Source organism: Perna viridis, chromosome 12 (genome assembly GCF_037379345.1).
Source record: "Perna viridis isolate PV_CMFRI_1.1 ecotype Kerala chromosome 12, ASM3737934v1, whole genome shotgun sequence".
Taxonomy (NCBI): domain Eukaryota; kingdom Metazoa; phylum Mollusca; class Bivalvia; order Mytilida; family Mytilidae; genus Perna; species Perna viridis.
Window position 1 is genome coordinate 23,639,474 of NC_142456.1, and position 22,633 is coordinate 23,662,106.

Consider the following 22,633-nt stretch of genomic DNA (forward strand, 5'->3'; position numbering starts at 1 on the left):
ATTTTCTTGATTTTTAAAAATTAAAATACATCCCATTCTAGATGCTTTCATGATAATACCCCATTCTAGACGGATTTTGGATATTCGAATCCGACCCCTTCTAAGACAAGGTACTACAATCCCACCCAATATCAGACAATTCAGCTGAAATGCAGCCCTTTTTGTAGAAACATTGCCGCTGAGTATGCTTCGTGGCTTTACCTTAACAAAATCCGTGCTACATATACATCTTGTATTAAATCACAGCTTGTTTTAGTTTTTAATATTTGTTGACATGATAACAAACTAACACCTAGTAATCTCCTAAAAAGCATTTCCCTTGACTTTGTCCGTTATAAATGACGCATGTCATCATACAGTTGTTGATTTTGCCAACATACACCAGAAACATGAAAATTATTAGTCAGTGTGTTTGGTCTATTTTAGTGGCTCAATGCACCAACGTTTGATGAGTTTTTAAAATAAAAGGTTTGTCTGACAATGTTTTGGCTTATGAATTAATTTGATAATTTGTTCTTTCACAATCAAATTACACATCGACTTCCATTAGACTTTATATTTCATATTGTATATATTCACTAACCATATTTTGTTAAGTTTTATTCGTAGCTAGTGTTTTACATTTCAAAGTAAAATTTCATATTAGATTATTTTCTCCTTTATCTGTTCGCCATATTATATCACCGTTAGTTTGGTTATGGAAAGCGGCATTAGAAATACAAATACATTTACTCACTCATGCCAAAACAAAAAATAAACGCTACTGCATACATTATTTTTTTTAAAAGTCATCAAAACAACAAAAGTAAATACAAATAAATTAAGAAGATTAATTTCACTAGTAATTTGTCAGCGCAAATATTGAAAATTGTTAGGAGAAACGAATTAGGTAAACCTCTTAACGTTTTATTTGCTGTTTTAAACTATATAAGATTCGAAGCCTTATGTAAATTAGTCGCTTAGAATATTTGCAAAATAATCATTAAATAATTGCTCACGATATAAAATGCGCTTGAAAAGATCAAATGTGTGTCGTTCTAAAAGATATTTCGTGGATTACAACATTCTAATAACTCCTTCATTCTATCAATCATGTCAAAGAAACTGTAACAAAGACCGGAAACAGTTGTAGGTAAAATTATGTCTAGTACGTCTGCAACAACAAAATCAGCAGAACATACGAAGCAGGCAATGACTCCAAAACCAACCGAAAAACCTTGTGAGGACAACCAGTTACTTAACTGTAAAGATCCAGCTATGTGCAGTTCCCCATTTAAGGAAAATTGTCCGCTTTCATGTGGGCTATGTGGTAAGAATGTTATATGTATATTGTAAAATGTAATAGTTTCTTAAAGAAAACATTGGGAAGAAAACTATAATTACTTTGTTCTAGAAATACAAAAGGTAACTAATGGAAGAGATTTGGTCACTAATTATTCTTATTAAGTAGCGGTCTTTATAAAAATCAGACAGAAGGTGGTTCAGTATGGAGTTTTCATATCACAACTCATACATTATACCAGAGCTTGCCGTTAGTACGTAGACTTTTTGTATCGCGCTAAGACTTTTTACAGTTAGGCTTCTGGAACAAGGCCATGTTGCTACAAGATTGAAGTCATCACTACAAAAGAACTCGTGGATCGTTACGATGTATCCAAGTGCACCATGAAAACTGATTTGCTCGTCGTGTCATAGTTTTCCTTTCCTCTTTCGTCTACCCCGGACTTGACTTTTTATGAGCAACTCGGCGGATGTTTTCTAGAAAAGCAGAAGCTTACCCTACCTAGTCCATGCTCCCAATTTTTAGTGAGTCCGAGTTGTTCATTTACTTTTGTTACTTTTAATGTATTATTTTAGTTACTTAATGTTTTCTGTTGTATATGTCTGTATTCCATGTTTGGTCTTTGTCCCTGGATTGCTTTCTTTTGGTTTCCAATGGAACCTTGGTTCCCTTGATTAAACTTTCATACAAGTCAAAAACCCACCAAATTCAGTTTTATTTTTTTTCAGAAACAGTCACTGACCACATAAATAGTCTTAGTTTTTTACTTGTTTGGTGCGCTTTTGAGACAAAAAAATTAATAGATTGTACAATAAAATTGGCACTTAACAAGAGTTATCCTTCTTGATTTGGTTTTATTGTGTTGATTTCAGTGGGAGATAAAATATGGTTGAGTAAAATGTGCAGGTCTAAATACTGAAGTGATTATCGTTATCTGAATGTATATCATATGTAGACTGAAAAAGTATCATTTGTTTGGTGGGTGGTTTTCTACACCATAAATCACTTTACAATAGGCAGTGTCTAAATTTTATGTGGACTGATACTTAACATATCTGATTTTACAATTCTAAAATACAAAAGAGATAAAGGATTAAAATCATTCCCGATGAGGTGAAATTCTTCAATAGTAGGTCTAATACGGTATACTATTGTATATTGCCATTTTGATATCTTTATTGTAGCTTCATAGTAATTTTATGGATATAATTTATGGATACAATTACCGTCGAATAAACTATTTTTTTGGGGGACCGCTTTCGTGAAATTCGTGAAATCAACGGATTCAAAACCACATGACTTATGGAAATTTGATCGTAAAATAGAAAATTGACGCAATCGAATTAAAGCTACCTTTTTGTATCTAATAAAATATACTGTTACTAATTGATTTTACCCGCAAAACAAAATCTATAAGGTTGTTAAGTTTTTACTAATTGCCGACCATTTTGTCTACACGTATGCATTGTATACAAATTAATTTAAAATAATGACCTTTGGAATAGGTTATTTTACAAATGAGTTCTTGTTGAAGGTTATGAATTCATTTTATTTAAAAAAAAATATAGCATATTAATGTGATAAAAAAACATGTTTATTGGAAAATACAGGGATGTGAATAAAATGTGTCAAACATATCTAACATTGTAGTACCATGTGAAGATGAGCATTTAGTGAATTGTCAGTCTGCGGATGCGTGTACTTCTATCTTTAAACAATATTGTCCAAAAACATGTGGATTATGCGGTAAGTAATAGAAAAAATTATAAATGCCATAATTAATTTTCTTAAATTTGTGTCTCTGCCTAATGTACTGTCATTCACAATGTATACTCATGTAATCTGAGTAATTAAGTCCCCTTACACGAAGTGTCGACTGTTTTTGTCTTCTGTATTATTGAAACTTTATGTGGTGATGAGCTCTACAATATTATGGAAGAAACCTAAATCAATATTTTGTGTTGCCATGGTGACGAAAAAACGAAGATTTCAGCCGATTTTTTTTTTGGTGATTTTTTTCAGATGTTTTTCGTACATTTAGGAACAACTACTTGAGATATCTTTATCAAACTTAGCAGATATATTAAGCGATTTAAGCGTGCTTAAATGCATATTTTAAATTATCTAAGATAACTTCCATTTAAAAATGACCGCCACCCAAAAAACCCTAAAAGAAAATTTGACAAAACCGTTGACCAGCAGCATTAAGTTTATTGCATAACTAAGCACGTAAGGTCTGCATGAACGAAGCTCGATCGAAACGCTGAACTTGGTATCTCTCTAAAGGAAGGTTAAAGACAGTCTGATTGAAGACCCATATTGTGTTATCAGTTCCAATATTGTTGCCGACTGATTATCACTTTGGATATATATATTTTTTTTTACTTTTGTGTTTATTTCAAAAACATGAAAGTCGCTCATCAAAATGAGTACATTACCGTACCGGTCATCGCTCGCATCAATTACATATTTTTTTATTTAAGTTATTCTCACTGTAACACGAGATATGGAATTGCGACTTAAGTAAGAATCATGTCTTACTAATGAAAAAAATGTCAGTGCTTTGATTAAAAAAAAACCGCTTCTGTGCCTATTATATCATTCCAAAAATTGCTGACATCTAGCATATTGTTGAAACTGTTTAAATAGTTTTTTAATGCATTATTTTTCTCTGTTTTGCATATCTTTACAAACCGGTATATAATAGGAAAATAAGTTTTCAAAAATGCATCAATAACTTAACTAAGATTATAAACTGTTAATTGCTGCAGTAAAGAATACACAGCTTATGTTTTGATATTTTAAGTGTCTTTGTAGGATTGAATGTTGATTCTGTAGCAAGACAAACCACACAACGACCTCAAAATGTCATGACAACAACATGGCTCCATGTAACAAGATGATGGACAATTACAAACCTTTGATGCAAATAAAAATCAAGTCAGATAGACTCCAGTTTTAAATATTGTTTAAAAAAAACAATTCTGAGGCATTTATAATTAATAATTGAATAAATTAAGCCAATCATTTTTCAGAAAAACAATTTGAGGATAAATTGCAATTGAAAGAGTTGTCAAGGGAACCAAGATTCTAGCGGAAATCAGTAGAATGTATAGCAGGGACAAAGAACAGACATGGAAAACAGACACACACATCAAAGAACATAACATAACCAAAATAATACATACAAAGTAACAAAATAAATGAGCAACTAGGACTCCACTAAAACAGGGAGCATGGACCGGGTGCACCGGTAGGGTAAGCGTCCCCTAAAATTATTTAATTAGAGATAACAATTGGAAGAATAATACATACAAAGTAACAGAAGTAAATGAGCAACTCAGACTCCACTAAAAATTGGGAGCATGGAACGGGTGCACCGGTAGAGTAAGCGTCCTCTAAAATTATCCTGTAAAATAAATGATAACAAATGGGAGAAAAAACAATCAACTTTGAATACTGTTATAATTATTTCATTAAAAAGTAAGTTGTAGTTCAACAATATACGACAAATAAACAAAACGAAAGAACATAAACGAGTCCATTTTACTATTTATTTTTTAAATCCGTTGAGTAATATAAATGCTATCCTTTTCACATTAATAAAATTTAGTCGTTCACGTATCACTACATCTCATCTTCTGCCTATTACGACATCTGGTCCCCTAGTATCACTTCAAAAAAAGTTAATTTTTCAGATTCCATCAAGTTACGATATCATAGCTAATTCATGAAATACGAACACTTTCTCAATTTCGAAATATCAACAATTATCTCGGATATCTATGTGAAGTAAAAACCAATAACTAATTAAAAAGCCAAATAACTACTATCCGAAGGATAGTTTGTAAGGAATCGTTACAACTAAGTGACCAAACTCGCCTATACCTAATTATGAAACACGTATAAAACATTAGTTCAAGACAGGAGGAGGTGCATTTTGCGCTATATTGGTCTGAAATATAACTGAAACTCGACGTAGTTTTCCTGATGATAATGTGTCTGCAAAATAACAAAGTTTGCCATTACAAACAGATTTCGGTCAAAGGACGTATAGTTGTGACGCCATTGATCGGTCTTTACCATGAACCAAAGCCACACAAACATTATTGTACGTATTGTGACATATATTACTATGTTTTAAACATTTTAATGTTCTTTAAACAGAGTAATGTTTTTAAACCGCTGTCATGGTCTAATGTCACTTTTGCCTTTAGGTAGAACTTGATAGAAAAAAACGATCCTTTTTATTGAGCAAAACTCTTATTTTGTTCGACGAATATGAAAGAAATACATCAAAGTCCATTAAACAAATATTGCGCTTCGTAAGGAAACTTTATATATTTACTTAGTGAAAAGTTAATTTGTTGAATAAATATTGTCATTTCCGTATAATTTGCATACTTATAATGCATGTTTGGAGGATTTTCAAATGCTAGAAGCTTTTGAAGTACTTGAAACATTTGAGAGGTTTTTTGTCGGAGGTGAGTTAATACGTTGTTTAAATTGATGTTATCTCTGTTTTTAATGTTTTCTTCTTGGTCAATTAGATATTTTAATGGAATAGTTTGGAATTCATCCTGAATTAATTATAGTGATTTAAAAAAGGCCTAAACGTATGCCTCATTTCCAATCAAGTTTAGTTTAATTCAAACTATTTTCGTATGTTTTCATTTTTTGCCAAGGAATGGTTTTGTTAAAAAAAAAACAATAAATTACAAATACAAGTAAATTCCATTTAAATCATATATTCTACACTTTTTATACACTTATTACTTATTAATTATTAATGCTTCGTATTTTTAGTGAAGTCGGGGTTGCTCATTAACTGCCGGTCGTTTTATTGTGTGTGTGTTCTTTGTCTAGTCTTTCCTGGATTTTGCTCTTTTTTATCTCCGTTCGAATCCTGGTTTCATTGAATTTCCTTTTAGAAATCACAATCAATCGACTTATCTATTTAAGAGAACTAGAGTCTCTGTTCTACGTATGTCTCATTTTTTCAACTCCTTATAGAAAAGTGTGGGTTCTTATATACACTGAAAAAAATCATGAAATAAACAAAATAACGCACTTAGAATCAAAAGTATATAAGTAATATTGACTCCACTAAACTAAAATTAGAAGCAAGGAATAGGTGCACCAGTAGTGTTAGCGTCATTATCTTTTCTAGAACTTCATGACAAACAAGAAAGCTATCGATCAAAATGCGTCTGTATTACGATAATATTCCATGAAATTCTTTTAATATTCTGTACTCTAGTAAATTTCCGTGCAGAAAGTTTGAGAGCGGGTTATGTTACTCCAAACTGAATTAAAGTACCAAAAGCTGTACATTTTATATCATAACTTTTGATGTGTCTATCTCGATTAATATTTAGTAGACTTACTCAACCGCTTAGTATAGCTTCTTTTTCTTTTAATATTGACATGGTCAACTCGATGAGTGATTCTACGAAGGGAAATGCCACCTATAATGCCGACCGATTTACTACTCCTTTCAATTTTATCATTAGATAGACTATATTGTTTTTAACTTACAATTTTTCAATACGTTTTTCATTTTCTGTTTTCTATTCTTGTTTATCTTTGCTTTGTTTAAGTTGTTTGGGGTTTGATTTAACCGTTGTTATCTTTGATTTCATCTGTTTTTGTTTTATTTCAGAATGTCTTTCCCTGACCGAAAAATTTTATTCCGCTTAAAGGCACTATGCATTTTCATTATTCTAGTAGTTGGTAAGTAGGATTTAATATATTCTTTTATGACGTGCTTCAACGGTCTGTAGACCACCGCTGGGGTTAAACCGTGATAAACATATGACTTGCATCACAGACATATTTATTTCTGACGATTTACCAAATTTTACCGCCGTGATCGTAGAACAATGGTCAAGCAATACAACGACCACGAAGAAACTAATTCAATTAGAATAAAAAAATTCAAGGAAACTCCATTTTATCATTGTTTTACCACATGCTTACCAGTTCTGTCGCTATCGTTTTGGATATAATAAGAAGGTAAAAAAGTGACATGAATTGTCGGTCCATTGTAAAATTAAAATAAACAATATTTAAGTGGGGCCCCCGTGAATTAATATTTAGTTTCAACTACAGCAAACATCAGAATATATCAATTTTGCCTCCGAGTAATTCAAATACATACGATAAGTAGAGAAGGATCTTCACTTACGAGACTACTAATGTTCAAATTACTAAACGGGACTTAAATGAGACCATTACAATATCAATATGAAATGATATCATTATGTGAACCACTTACTTCGGGGGTCAAATTATCATTGTCAATAAACTTCAGTATGGTAATATGATTTAAACCTTTGCCTATGAGGAACAGGACCATTTTGTCTCAAACAGCGTCTTTGTTAATCATGTACTGGAATGATGTTAAGGATGATGTCTCGACCTACAGCAATATGTGACACTTCATAAAAACATGCTCTGCGCCTGCATCGAATGTTCAAACAACTTATCATGTATTATGTGTGTCAAAAGAATAGGCCTGCAGCAGCGCTAAGCTTGTCGTAAAAGGCGACTAAATAGTGCTCAGAACCTTAGCCGGGGGCTAGGGCGCTCTGCCCACAGAGCAACCGGGTTGTGTGTCTCAGGTGGTGGAATGGAGTACCCCTGGTGTGTTACATGCTGGGGTTGTCAGGCTATAATACCGAAAACCTGACCGCAAACCATAGTGGTGCACCGTGTTGGGAAAGTTGCCACTTTCCTCGCACGTGAAAGAACCCTACTGTGGTATTATCCCGGAGTAGGAATCATAGGGCTCCGCCACAGGAGACTAAATTGCCCGACCCTATCCACCTCTCCTTATTTCCAGTGGCAATCAAAATTTGTCGACCCCATTATCCTTGTGTCCCATCCCATGTTTTTCATCATCATTTCATGTTCATTTTATCATCCACTTCATGTTCATCGCCTGAATATAGCTGAACTATTGCTGCTCGGGCGTTAAATCCAAACAAACAAACAAACAAACATTTATTATGTAATCATGTTCGTCATTTCCGACAAAATGATTATGGGTCATTCATGTTACAGAATCACTATTAAATTGATTAAGCATGAAGCTTGTTGATCATGCCTATAACTTATGATCATAAACTTATATGCATTATTTGTGTATTTTTAGAAAAAAAGGACGATCTAAGCGAATATAAATAAAGATAATGATATGAATTCGTTACGTCATGGACTGACTGATTAAAACACAAAACGACTGAATTTCAATCACGCATGCATCATTTTATTTACAGTTAACATGTACCTAACATGTTCTAATTGAGTGTTCAAGAAAAAATATTCCTTTATAGAACTTTGTTTTTCCAAAGTCTTTTAAAGGACGTAGTTTGAAAGCATTTAAATACTGGGAGTTTCATGCGTTTATTGTTTGATTACCCGAATAACCTTATGCGTCTAAAACTAGAGTATTACAGGCTATTCAAATATTATAATTGAGTAATGTTATTTGAAATCGATGCTTCACTGCAGCGTTTTTGCTTTCAAAAGTCCCGAATAAAGAAAACCAAAGTGCTTCAAATGTAACACCAAGGAAACATCTGACGAGAAGTCTTTTTTTCATGGGTCCAAGGTACCAAGGTACTTAGTATTGGGAATTTTATGTCCGGTTTGATTATTTAAGTCCGAATATCAATTGTATTGTCCGTAGTATTTAATTTGTAAATATTCAGGATTCAGTAATTTGTCCAAACCTTGGTTTTCCTAAAGCATATCATAATGTAAACTGACAATGAAATTGATTTTTTGTATGTTTTGTAGTTAACAATGACTAGTTCGGAAACAAAAAGGCAAACTTAATGAGGTCGAGTACACTACCCTAATAAGACAGAGTTTATTACATACCACATGACGTCAAGTAATTGTCACGTTTCTGTTTGTTTTGAAAGTTCACGTGCCAAAAGAATATACAATTGCGGTGTATAAATTGTTCTCCGAAGTAACGAAATCACGTGCCAAAATAGAAAGTAATTGTAAATATAAATTGTATGCCAATGTAATGAATTCACAAACGAATTAAGTTCAAACTTAATGTTCTAAACGGAAAGTCAGATTTTATAGCACAAGAAAAATTTTCAATACCAAGATATCTTAAGAAATAGGTGTCAGGGGATTTTATGCAAAACAAAACTATCGAGATGTATTAAGATACCCCATTATAGTTACCTCGCATGTTTTATGATTATGTATTTATTGATCAATAGTGAAAGCTGTGCCTTTACTCTCACACACGAATATGCAAAAGTCGCTAAAACTCAGATCATACTCAGGGTTACATTCACGTCAGTATTTTCCTATATGAATGCATTTCTGCTGTATACGCTAGACATTGGACGGAGTAGGTTTCGGACTGTCAGAAAGGAATAGATGTGTTCCAAGAGTTTTTTCCCCTTTTTTTGTTGCAGTTCGCTCATTATAATTCCAGTTTGTCTAAACATGATCAAATGTTAGTTTTCTTAAATACAGATCTGCCGGGAAGCAAACAATTACAAAATTACCTTTTGGAGTAACTTTTCGTCAGCCATCAGAATTACAAACAGAAAACAAGCAGTGTAAAAAAAAGTAGTGTTCAATAAGTGGTGTGTTCACGTTTCTCCAAAAGTCAATGAATTATACTCATAAAACACTAGTTGAATCAACCACCGAGATATTTACCACGTGCATATAAATAATGATGCCTCGATTTAAAGAGGCTTAAAGAGGCTTGAATTTTGAAATACTGCAGGTTGGTTTCGATTTACAATATTTGAAGAAAGTCAGGTCAGACAAGTCTGACTACTGGTCTAGTGAATACCAAATATAGGTGTCATTTGCTGCGCTCGGTGACGGATTGTGTGATGTGTAACATTCATACAAGTGGTAGCCAAATTCGTGAATTCTAAAAAAAAACACGAAATTCTATATACAACCTAGAAGAAACTGTTCTTAAGTAACGAATAAAATTATTTTTTTTAATCAAATTGATAAACTTGTAACATATACCGATGATAAACCTACACTTAGCCATCATCATAGTATAGTAGTTTTTTGTAGCTGGTACATGTAAATGATATCAATGATCCATGTAACCGCGGTTAAAGGGATATACAAAAACTCATCATTCAAAAAGAAATAAGTAGATAGTAACGACTAATTGCTTATAGAAACGGAAATATAAACGAAACTAATAAGTACAAAAAAAAAACCAAAAAAAAAAATAACCAAAAAAACCCCCCCAAAAAAACCAGACGAGTGCAATTTAGTGACACTAACTGTAAGTAGTAGACCACCTGATCACAATGAGGAACGATCCAGTACCATCTCTACTGTAGTGTCTAATCTCGTTTCCAGTGAAAACATATGTCCTGTGTATACATGTATATGTATGATCCTGTTAATTTTTGTGGTATTACAATATAAGATAATAATACGTCTGATTTTTAAATAAAGAATATAGGCTGACGATATGTCAACAATCGAATGCACCTTTGATTTCTTTTATTAGTCGATATACCTTATCTGTACAGACCTACTCCCTTGACGTACATGTGCATGTATACCAAGAGTTTCGTAACACATTTTTATGATTTGTGATTAGCTGAAAATTTTAAATCCGTTCTAATTGGCTTAATATTTGTAAATAAAGTGTAATCATATATATATGCTTAAACTGAGAAAGTCCCCTCAAAGAAGTCATGTTGACGAAGCTAAAACCTTTTCTACGTCTTTTCTGTTAAAACCTTCTCTATTTTTCTCGGCTTCTTTAATGCTTCATTCCAGAGGGTTTAAAAGGAACACTTTTCCTAAAAGGAATACTAGAAGGAGAGTTATAAAAGAAGCTGCCGTTTGGTGATTCCGGACCAGATCTGACTTCAAAATTCTAGCAACTTACAACCTACCCGACCCCCCCCCCCCGGACAAAAAAACCGCCCTTTCAATAATATGTATCAATATTTATCACTCGATGACCATATATTTTTATATTCTTAATATGAAGTAAATTCAAATCTCTATAATCTGTAAAGATGACGGCATAACTCTCTACATCGTGGTCTATAATTTTGTCTGTATATCGACAAAATATCAATATAAAAAAAGATATTATTGGTTGATCAAAATATATCATATATCATAAAAAGATATGTTTATAAACTATTATTTTAACATTTCGATTTGATGTACGGATGGCCGTTTTCCTTAGTTTTGCTGAGAAAAGATACATGAAGAGATAGTTTATATTATTTCTGTTATTAATACTGGAATCGAGAGATGCATGCTGAATTCTGGATAGTTTACTAAGAATATCGGGAATTTTCTGTTGATAACAACGTTTGTTGATCTAATTCATCTATTTGTCGACGCGTAATATAATGCTAGAATGCACGAAAACTTATTGAGATCCTGAGCGCCAAACCTGCAGTTTATCAGAAATTTAGATAGGCTACACTTTTGCACCAACAGGCTCAACTAAGTCTTTCCCGGATTAGATATGTCTGCACGTCGTTCCCGATAATAGGCTTAAACCAATCATGGACTTCTTATTCGAAAGTATGCGTACAAGAACTATAACAAAAGAACTCGGCGCCTCAACAATTTTGCCATCTTCCCATCGCAATGTTAACTATATAATCAAGCATGCTTGCACACAAAAAGACAAAGTTTTGGCTTTGTTATGCCTTGAAAACATTCAAAGGAATGCCTTTAAAACTAGTATATAAAGCCCGGAAGTGACGAAGTAACTTATGTTAATTATCACTAATAATCTGTCACAATATATACACCAAACTTTGAAGTATGAATTAAAGGGAAAAAAGAAATTATAAAGTTCTTATATTATTATGACTCATACTTTTTTCTACAAACAGGTAGCATTGTCGCCCAAGGTAAGACAAACATTTATCTAAACAAAAGTAATAAAAGCTTGTTCCAAAAAATCGAAGATTCATTCTCGACATACATCGTCTAAAGACTTAAAAGAAACTTACTTTAGAAATAAAATAATAAAATATACAAGATAAAAATATATATTTAGTTTGAACAACAGCAACAGCAAAAGATTCAATTACAACACTTTAACACTCATTTAACATAAGATAAATAAACCTTTGTCGACCTTTTAAGAAGCAGACTTTATACAAATCACAGGAGGTGATTTATTCATGCCAAAAACCCAGTAACTTCACTTTCATTTCTAAAACAGAAATAGTTACAGATCACATAAACAGTTTTGATTTGTCACTCGATTTTTGCACTTTTTAAAAAATCATGTATGAAAAAAAAAACACTTTGCAAGAGTAGTAGATCATGATTTGGTTGATTTATGTGATAGATGAATGTATGATTTTCTCCAAAATACAGATATCTAAACGAAAAGCACAATCGTTACGTTAAAATATGGGACTAGACTAAAAAGCCTCGCTTTCTCGGGCATTTTTTCTGCACCATGAATCACGTTTATTATAAGCGTCTGAATCGATTTACTTTAATGCAATGTAGTCCAACATTTCATTGAATCTAATAACAATATTTTTTTATTAGACTGTGTTGAAAATGACCTGATAGTTACCGTTGACAACACTTGTCTTATGTTGCAATCTATGTCAATGCCTGGCACACAGTATGGTTCAAATGCGACATTCCGCTGCGCCGCACTACTGCAGCAACAACTGTCGTCTGGTCTTGACTACTGTCCTGTAGAGGTATGTTCTACAAGCGGATGGAATAATGCGACCATCTCTTGTGCAGGTAATTTGAAATGAGTTTTCAGTATTTGAACGTGCATGTATACAGACTTTTTTCTGTCCAAGATTATTTTATAGCATGCCTGCAACATGTGCGTTCATGAAAAATACATTCTTGACAAGGCCGCCAATAATAGTAATAAGTAAATCCGGGTGCGGTTAAATACAGAAGACATTTTCGCGGCAAGACAACACAAAATGACACTTATTGGGAGGAATAAACGAAAAATGATTGGCGTGATTTTTTTATCATCGAAAACACTCGTATTCTATGCATTTTTAATTTTTTGTCTGCTTCATCATGCAATTCATGAAACAGCTATTTATTCATGCATCTTTTTCTGCTTTTATTATATATATCTAAGAACTTAATCCACCATTTTCTCATTTTATTATTCTAATGAAGCTGAGCTTTTCTAAAAACAAAAAGGAAAGAATCATTTTTGGGTTACGAATCCAGGTCATTCAGGTATCAGTCTTGTATTACATATTCCTGGGCGGGTGTACGTCAAAACATGGTGGCTAAAAATATAATGAGCTTCCTTTTTGCCTTTTCCTGTTTCTGTTTCTTGGCAAATGACTATCATTTTTCACCAAAAGTACAGGGTAAATATCAAGCTATGACACACAAGCCTTGTTTTTTGAAGAAAAACAGTATTTTCATAAAAATAATAAAAGGGGTCTTTTTTATGAACTCAAAATAAAAGTGAAAGTAGAAAAAGTCTATTTTTAGTTTGACCTGTCCTGGTGTACCAATGTTCGTGCCTTTTTTTCTAAAATGGACCTAAAATTATTTTTGACATTTTCTTAATTGAAAAACATGGTCAAAACTCCTTGTCTTTTTTTTTTTTTTTATAAAATCATGAAAATTTAAGGTATACTAAAGAAGCCTATGGGTCAAAGAATACAAGACTGAGACCTTCAAACAGATTATGTTATGTGTAAAATATTCCGATCATCCGTGGAGAACTGTCATATTTCCGTAATTTGTATAAAGTATGACTAAAACTGAAAAAAAAACATAGCATGAGCTGCTTTAGAAGTAAACAAAAATGAATTAAAAAAAATTGAAGCTCACGTCGCCCTCGTACATAGGCAATGTCTACTACATATTATAATTATATAATAAAAAATGTAAAGTTTTATAGAAGTCAATAAGTGTATGAGCAGTAAGTGACTTCAACTTATTTCTTTCCAAATCCAGTCAATGAATGTTACGAACCAGGACTATCTAAAAACTATATGGGAAGGAGAACTTGTGGGTACACTGGAAGAACTTGCCAAGCATGGATAGATCAGACTCCCCACCAGCATTCCTACAAAGTTGGTGACTTCCCTGATGCAGCTATGGACTCGGCTAGTAATTATTGTAGAGATCCAGCAAATACTAGAGGGCAGCCTTGGTGTTACACAACAGACCCAGCAGTCATATGGGAATATTGTGAAATACCTGTTTGTGCAGGTATTGTATGATAATATAGATTTTGCTGTACATGTGTACATTGATGTTTTTTGGGTCACAGCCTGCCCTGTGGTATGAGGATTTCCTCGTCGTTCATTGAAGACCAATGGGTGGCCTTTGGCTGACATTTTTATCTCGGTGGGTTTGTTGTCGCTTTGACATATACACCATACTTATTCTTGTGATATTCACTTTTACGCTGTTACTAGAAAGGGTTTCTTTGTTCATTTGTTGTCAATACAAAGCTCTTTTAGTCATTCACACTTCATATTGATATGTTTTTGCTTGTGTTGTAAAAAGCGATTGTCCAGTTTACAGTTTAATATAATTTCACGTGGTTTGTTCAGATGTGGTTTTGATGTCTCTATATAAAAAGGCGTGATATCAATGGAAGATTCATACAATGAATAAGTATATATAATCATAATATGTTTTCACCTTATGTAGCAGATTAGTACTATAGTTGTATTAAGGAGGTAGACCTAGGGTAAGGGATACAACTCTTACAAGTCTTTGGAACGTTTGTATTCAGCATTTTACATCAACCACATGTAAGCATCAAAGTAACTTGGACTGATTTCATATCTTGACCTACACTTAAAGATCGATGGTAAAGGAAAACTATTGACCAAATTTTACGACAAACATGATGACTTTTCATTCAAAATTGTCAACTTTCCTTTCATCTGTGGCAACATCCCTTCAGTACCTGCGTATGGAGTGTTCATGTCACAAGTCATACGTTATGCTAGAGCTTGCCGAAACTACGCAGACTTTTTGTATCGCGCTAGAACTCTAACAAATAGGCTTCTGGAACAGGGTTATGTTGCTACAAGATTAAAGTCATCACTACAGAAGTTTTATGGTCGTCATCATGAACTCGTGGATCGTTATGGTGTATCCATCAGCACCATGAAAACTGATTTATTCAACGGGTCATAGTTTTCCTTTCCTCGTTTTGTCTTTCCCGGACTTGACTTTTTATGAGCAACTCGGCGGGTGTTTCTTGAAAAGCAGAGGACGCTTACCCTACCGGTGCGCCTGTTCTATGCTCCCAGTTTTTAGTGGAGTCCGAGTTGCTCATTTGCTTTGTTACTTTGTATGTATGATTTTAGTTACTTTATGTTCTTATTGGGTTGAGGTCACCTGTTTTGACCCGAGGTACATCTTTTCAACAGTTGTATTCGTGATAAAAAAATATTGGTATTCATACAGAATCTTCTAATTATGAATTTCAGTGGACTTTATAAAGAAGTTACTGGTCTATAGTATGTATTTATCGTATACAGTTATATACATTGAGATATAACATATACAGTGGAACCTGTCAAAACCGAATCTATTTCATGGTGTTTTGTTTATGCGGTTTACACATGTACAGGTTCAAAATATATTCAAACTTATTTAAAGAAAATTAAAATGTGTCTGGTTTAGACAGATTTCCGGTTTATTCAGAAATCGGTTAAGACAGGGTTTACTTTACCTGGTTTGTTCTCGTTTTTCAGACCTTCCTGTAAATGAAGGCGATTGCGGTACGTATAATTTTCAAGATATCGTTTAAAAAAGAGTAATAATAGGAACCAAAATTCAAACACACTGGAAATGGAAACAAACACACACAACAAAGAACATAAGATAACCCACATAACATGCACACAGACACAGAAGTAAATGAACAACCTGGATTCCACTGAAAAACGGGGAGGATGGAACAGAGTCGCCGGTATGATAAGCGTCCTCTGCTTTTCTAGAAACACCTGCCCTGCCGAAATTAAGTAGATAGTTTACTTATGTCACGTATCACATGGACAGGATTGCGTAGGCTTTTGTGGTGATGACTTCAATCTTGCAGCAACATAACCCTGTTCCAGAAGCTAATTTGTAAGAAGATGTACCTTCGAAATAGTTAAAAAAATAAATTACATTTGCGTCGCTTGCCGATCGTTATAAAGTTCAAAATTCTATTCTGAGGGTTCAGACATTTTGTTTGACGCGAAATGTAATATAAGATTCCTGTTCTCAAATAACCTTTGATCTTTGTATGAACTTATCGTGGCAACGTCCAAAACGTTCAGCTCTTTGTTCGTGAATTATAAAGCAAGACAACTTTTTATGAAGTTACAAGTTGGTATTAATTAATCGTCTGTCCAGTACAAAAATTAGTAAACACTCTTTAGCATTCCTGTTTGATGGTAAGTAATTTGAGCAGAAATACGAGAAAGTCATTCTATACAGTAGAACATTTCATTCATGTCATATCTGCCTTTATTGGTTATCTATCTTTGTACCACAAATTATTTGTTTTGTTATTGGATTTTTTAATATAGTAAAATATCATATATCACATATAAAGAGTTGATACTTGTTTATCATCAAGCCTCAATGGTGGTAAAACATCCGTTGTTTTTTTTTCAAGCTGACTGTGGTCCTCCTGATATGACTATAACGGTAGATCCAGTATGTTCCGAGTACCTAACTCCAAATCTACCTACTTCAACTCTGTATGGAACGACCTTGACATTTACATGTACATCCCTTCTCTCAAAAGTACAGAGTACCATTGACTATTGTCCTGTAGAGGCCTGTACTGCTGATGCTTTATGGACAAGGGGATCGATTTCATGCGGAGGTACATATGACTTCTAGAGTTGGACGCAAAAATAAATTTGAAGCAATTTATCATAAAAAACCTACAAATATTTTATAAGATGTGACTTATAGTTAAGAATAGTCTGGCAATACTGCTATTTCAGGCATGTCTTTTTATTTCAAAACCGTAATATATTTTAAATGCCGGACAATGAACTTGTTTTATATGTGTAAATACAAGAATTTTTACTGCAAGCAATCATAATCAACGATACAAATGTTTAAACGTTTAGGTCATACCGTTTTCACAGAGCTATTGGGTGTCGTCTGCTGGAAGTATTTAGTCCTGTTTTTTTTCAGCTCAATTTTCACCTGAAGTAAATATATGTTTTAGACAATGAATGCTATGAGCCCGGTTTTTCCAGTTGGTATCAGGGTAAACGGACATGCACAGTTAAAGGTACACCATGTATTCGTTGGGACGAAGCGGCTTCAAGTTATCCAGATTCATCATTTCCAGAAGGATCAAAAACCCTTGCAGGATCGTACTGCCGAGATCCTGATGAAACGTTTGGACAACCTTGGTGTTTTACGTCGACTTTAAATCACTATGGTCTTTGTGGACTTCCATCTTGTTATGGTATGTACAGAATGTTGTAATATTTACTTAAGTATTGTTTTCAGCCTTTGACCAAGTTTTGCGAAATAACCACCTGTGGGGAAGTTCATGTTCATGAACCGGAAAGCGCTTGATGAACAAGCGTAAATTGACCCAAAATTTGTTATGCGAACATTACGTGGTCAAAAATTAAAAATAATTTTTATATTTTAATTTCAAAGTGATTAAAGTCAAAATTAAGATTGGTCCCTTCATCAAACCTTTTTCAGTTTGGAATTATTTGAATTGCGGGCTGCGGACCTTTCGACGTTAATGACGACACAGTACCAAGTTAGTTTAAGGAAACAATATTTTGCCCAAATGAGAAATAATCAAATTAAATTATTTATGAGTAGCCATGTAAATCGGCATTACATTTTCTGTGTGAACAACCTGATGGTTAATTAGAAAAGTACGTAAATTAGCGACCAATTATTGTAATGAAACAAGTGGCCGGTACTACATACCTACTGCTCAAAAGAAATTTATTACAGTTAGTTTTTGATATCAAGCCAAATATGGATAAAACAGGTGGATTAGACATATATAAGTGTTTTTTCTTTAAAATGACAACGGTTTTGTGGCAAACAGAGACGTAGCGACCGAACAGTCATTTATTTTTTTTTAATGAAAGGTATTAAATTACGATTCTTGATACTTTAACTATTATATCATTTTCTTTTAACAGATATTCCAATTGTGCCCTGTGGTGAGTAAATGAAGCAGTTATCGAACATTAGTATGAAGGAGGTAGACATAGGGTAAGGGACATAACTCTTGAAATCAGTGATAAACTTGTATCATATTCAATATCACTAAAGCCCATTAACCTTTTCTTTGAAGCAGTATGAAATCAGTCAAAGTTACTTTGATGCTTAGATGAAATCAATGTAAAATGCTGAATAGAAACGTTCCAAAAATGTGAAAGAGTTGTGTCCCTTACCCTGTATCTACCTCCTTAAGGAAACTCTCAAAAATGGTTCACTTCGCCACTTTGCAATTTATATCATTATGGCTGCGTATCTGAAAAATGCCAGGGGTAAGAGTTTTGGGTACAGTAAACGAGTCTGTTTTTAAATTTATATTTTTGTCAAGGAAAAAAAAGAATTAATGATTGAGCTAAAACTGTTATTACTATCTTTTACGAGGTTTGCAAGTGAAATAATAGGAAAATAATTGCATACAGAATATCTTAAAGACACATTTATAGACTGTGACTAACAGCAATATATGACACCAATTTAATTCAAAAATTGCCAAACGTATTAGTTGTTGAATTAAATGTATTTTTTCCTCAAAGTTTTATTAATGTCGTTCTTATGAGATTTATGGTGAAATATTTTCTCAGGCGATCAGATTATCAAAAGTCAGTAAACATGCAACAAATACAAACGATGATATTTAAATACCAGTCTTTCTAAATATCAGACAGAAGGTGATTCATGCATGCCAAAAACGCACCGAAGCAGTGTTTGAATTTTATGTGGATTGCTATTTGATACTGCTATTAGATAGGTTTTCCTGCTTTAAATATTATTTGTATTCCGCAATTTTATCTTTTTATCAGGCTATCCATCTTTATAAACAATATTTTTATATAATACAAGCCTAAAGTCGGGAAGATGTAATAACTTTAAGTCAATGGTCAAACCAAGATACACTGGCTTTATATGATATCCTTATAAGCCTTTAATTTGTAGTAGGTGGTGCTGTCCCTGAAATTGTTGGTGGCCTAAACGAGAGTAAGACGTATACTAAAATGACATTGGACCAGCCGTTATACAGTCATCTGTTTTCTCTCCTTGCCAGGTCGAACTTAAACTGTGCTACAAAATGTAACAAAGGGCACAATTGTCACTTATATACTTTTGACAGCAGTTTACAAGAATGTAAACTGTATCAGCAAGACCAGGCTGGGACAGACGTCGTGTGTGCAGGATCAACCACCTGTTATAAACGGAATATCTGAACTGATCGGCTAGTATTACCCACATTCAATTCATGTATACATTATTAGCCTTAATATGATAAAACTGCCTTTACAATAACAAATACAAATACAAAAGTGCATCATAACGGGATTTAGCCGTGCAATACGGATTTTATCCGTCCAATACGTCACGTTAGCCTGGTTTAGATCAATATTGGCCTAGGCCAATATGACGTATTGGACTATTTAGTTGATAAAGATATAATTGCGTAGGGTTTTCCATATTGGTCCTCAGCTAGTCATATTGAACTTCGGCTGCGCCTCACCCCTTACGCAATAATACTATAGTACTGTTATGTTTCCTCGAATGTTTAAAACATTTTTGACCATGTTGGGAACTTATTACTTTTATTTTACAGTTATAATTACAAGTTTTCATCTAACGTTTCGCTTTTTACCCTTCGACCTTAAGGACGCTCTTCTGTGGAAACGCAAGTCACCTTATCGCAGTTCTTTTTCCCTATTGGCCAAATACTGGTAACTTAGTGGCATTCGAAAAATCTGTAACGAAAATTTGGAGTTGCATTCGAAAAAACAACTTTATCGGAACCTTAAAAATTGCGTGCCATGTGTTATTTTCTTGAAAGACATGTAGAAACCTAGAAGTAAAAAGAATAAAATTTTACTGCTTCGGCCATTTTTTTTTAGATAGTACTTGTTTCATGTGTAGATTTGATAAACTCTTTTTATTAGAAGACATAACTTTCCTTTATTTGATAAGTGTCTTGTTGAATTATGTTGGTTGAAAAAAAAAATTGCGAGACAATGTTTTTAATGAACGAAAACGCGTGTAAAAAAATAAGAGTTAAAATTGTACATTATCTTATAATTCGGAACATTATGCTTAAGCGAAATAGCCCTTTTTGGGTAATGTTAAGTATATGTATCAACGTTTTCGATCAGATTAATTTTCTTGTTTCGATTTTTGTAGTAATTAGTCTTTGTTAAATCTGTATTTTATTTTCTTGGCTTTTTGAAATTGTTTTTTTTTTCTTAAATACTTTACAGTGCTTGTTGTTATTAAGAACAAACATTAAATAAAAAAAATCTGTAAAGTCTATAGTCGACAAAATATAAAGTAGAACACCTGGGGCTATCTCTTATATGCTTAAAAGTTCATACTTTGTATCAATTATCTAAAGGCAGAGAAGGAAATCAAATTACGCACTGTTTTGCGGTCTTAATTAAATGTGGTCATTTTACCTTTGTTCTAATGATATTTTGATATTGGTTTACTTAGTTGATTGCACTGGACGAGAATTCTTATTATGAGAGTAATAGATACATTAAGTGTTAGTCTTTGTAAGAATCAGGCGGTTGGTGAAACACGGTATAAAAAATCAGAGTCAAGGAAAAAAAACCCAAGAATTTCCATGTCATTTCTTTGGTAAATTGAGTTATAGTTTCATTGAAATGCACTGAAAATGTTGCAAGGGCTGATAACTCTGTCAGAAACTTTTTTTCTCAAAATCTAATGAAAAAATTCTGCACAAATCCAATCAGGCAGACATCTTATAGTGGTCTTTTCAAATAAAGAAAACACCCTTGAGTGAAATCATATTTTCAGATCGGTGGTTTTTTGGCATGTGTGTTTCTTATTTTTCACGTTTTGCCTGATTCTTATAATATCTAATTTTTAAATGCGATCATTTCACCTTTGTTCTAACTATATTAATATATTGTTTTACTAATTAATTACGCTGGACAAGAATTCTTATTTTGAGAGTAATAAATACATTAAATAGACCTCTTTGTCCATTACTTATCCTATCTATAAAGCATTATAAGATAACCATAGTAAATCAGTAACGCTAGAAGAAGTCAATTTATCTTCATTTAGATATGAGGGCTTTTAAGGTGTAAATGTTTAAACCAAAATATTGTAAATTGGTACTGAATACAGCAGTAGATGTTACAAATATGATGTGATGTTAAAGTAAAATATCTAAGAATGTTCGCTGCTCATATTTATCCATAATTGTCAAATTTTCGGACTCTTTTTATCCATTTTAAAGCATAAATATTTTTTTGCACACTGACACACCAAATGTTTCTAGCACGAAAGATCTTAAAATGTTTCACAAGTACAACCCTTCTGCTCCTGTGTATGGAGTGTTTATATCGCAATACGTTATTCCAGAGCTTGCCGAAACTACGAAGACATTTGTATCGCGATAGAACTCTAACAAATAGGCTTCTGGAACAGGGTTATGTTGCTACAAGATTGAAATCATCACTACAGACGTTTTATGGTCGTCATCATGAACTCTTGGATCGTTATGGTGTATCCATCAGCACCATGAAAACAGATTTATTCAACAGGTCATAGTTTTCCTTTCCTCGTTTGTCTACCCCGGACTTGACTTTTTATGAGCAACTCGGCAGGTGTTTCTATAAAAGCAGAGAACGCTTACCCTACCGGTGCACCTGGTCCATGCTCCTAGTTTTTAGTGGAGTCCAAGTTGCTCATTTACTTGTTGTTGCTTTTATATATGGTTTTGGTTACTTTATGTTCTTTGTTGTGTATGTCTGTTTTCCATGTCTGATCTTTGTCCCTGGATTACATTCTTTTAATTACCGCGGTAACCTTGGTTTCCTTGATTACTCTTTAAAATCTTTGTTTATCTTAAATAAATCAGCGAAAATCCTTTAAAAAAGATAAAAGTATAATAACTCGATCAAGAAGAAGCTTTTTACTGGTGAATGAGCGCTTTACATCTCATCAGGAAAAATTCAAGATGTAAAGTAAGAAACTATCATTTTAAAATGCCTTTTATTAAATTTTTTTAAACGTTATGAGTTTCCCGTCTTTGTGTCTTAGTTCTGCTATTCTTTTAATGTAACAAGACAAAACATACTAGACAAAGAAAAGTTGTGAATATTTTTTCAG

At 33.2% G+C, this 22,633-nt stretch overlaps 2 protein-coding genes across 2 annotated transcripts; both read left to right on the forward strand.

Annotated features, from left to right (window-relative positions):
• On the forward strand, positions 1 to 4,232 carry LOC148601756 (uncharacterized). The gene is made up of 3 exons (XM_088556237.1): positions 1 to 1,309; positions 2,933 to 3,028; positions 4,100 to 4,232. The coding sequence occupies exons 1-3, from the start codon at positions 1,141 to 1,143 to the stop codon at positions 4,183 to 4,185; spliced, it is 351 nt and encodes a 116-aa protein (XP_088412363.1). The 5' UTR covers positions 1 to 1,140; the 3' UTR covers positions 4,186 to 4,232.
• A 1,462-nt stretch (positions 4,233 to 5,694) lies between these two features.
• Positions 5,695 to 21,501, forward strand: LOC148601757 (plasminogen-like). The gene is made up of 10 exons (XM_088556300.1): positions 5,695 to 5,766; positions 6,945 to 7,015; positions 12,169 to 12,186; positions 12,842 to 13,048; positions 14,249 to 14,506; positions 16,012 to 16,038; positions 16,923 to 17,135; positions 17,490 to 17,735; positions 18,442 to 18,462; positions 19,454 to 21,501. Exons 2-10 carry the CDS (start codon positions 6,946 to 6,948, stop codon positions 19,720 to 19,722), a joined length of 1,329 nt encoding a protein of 442 aa, XP_088412426.1. The 5' UTR covers positions 5,695 to 5,766; position 6,945; the 3' UTR covers positions 19,723 to 21,501.
• The last annotated feature ends 1,132 nt before the right edge of the window (positions 21,502 to 22,633 follow it).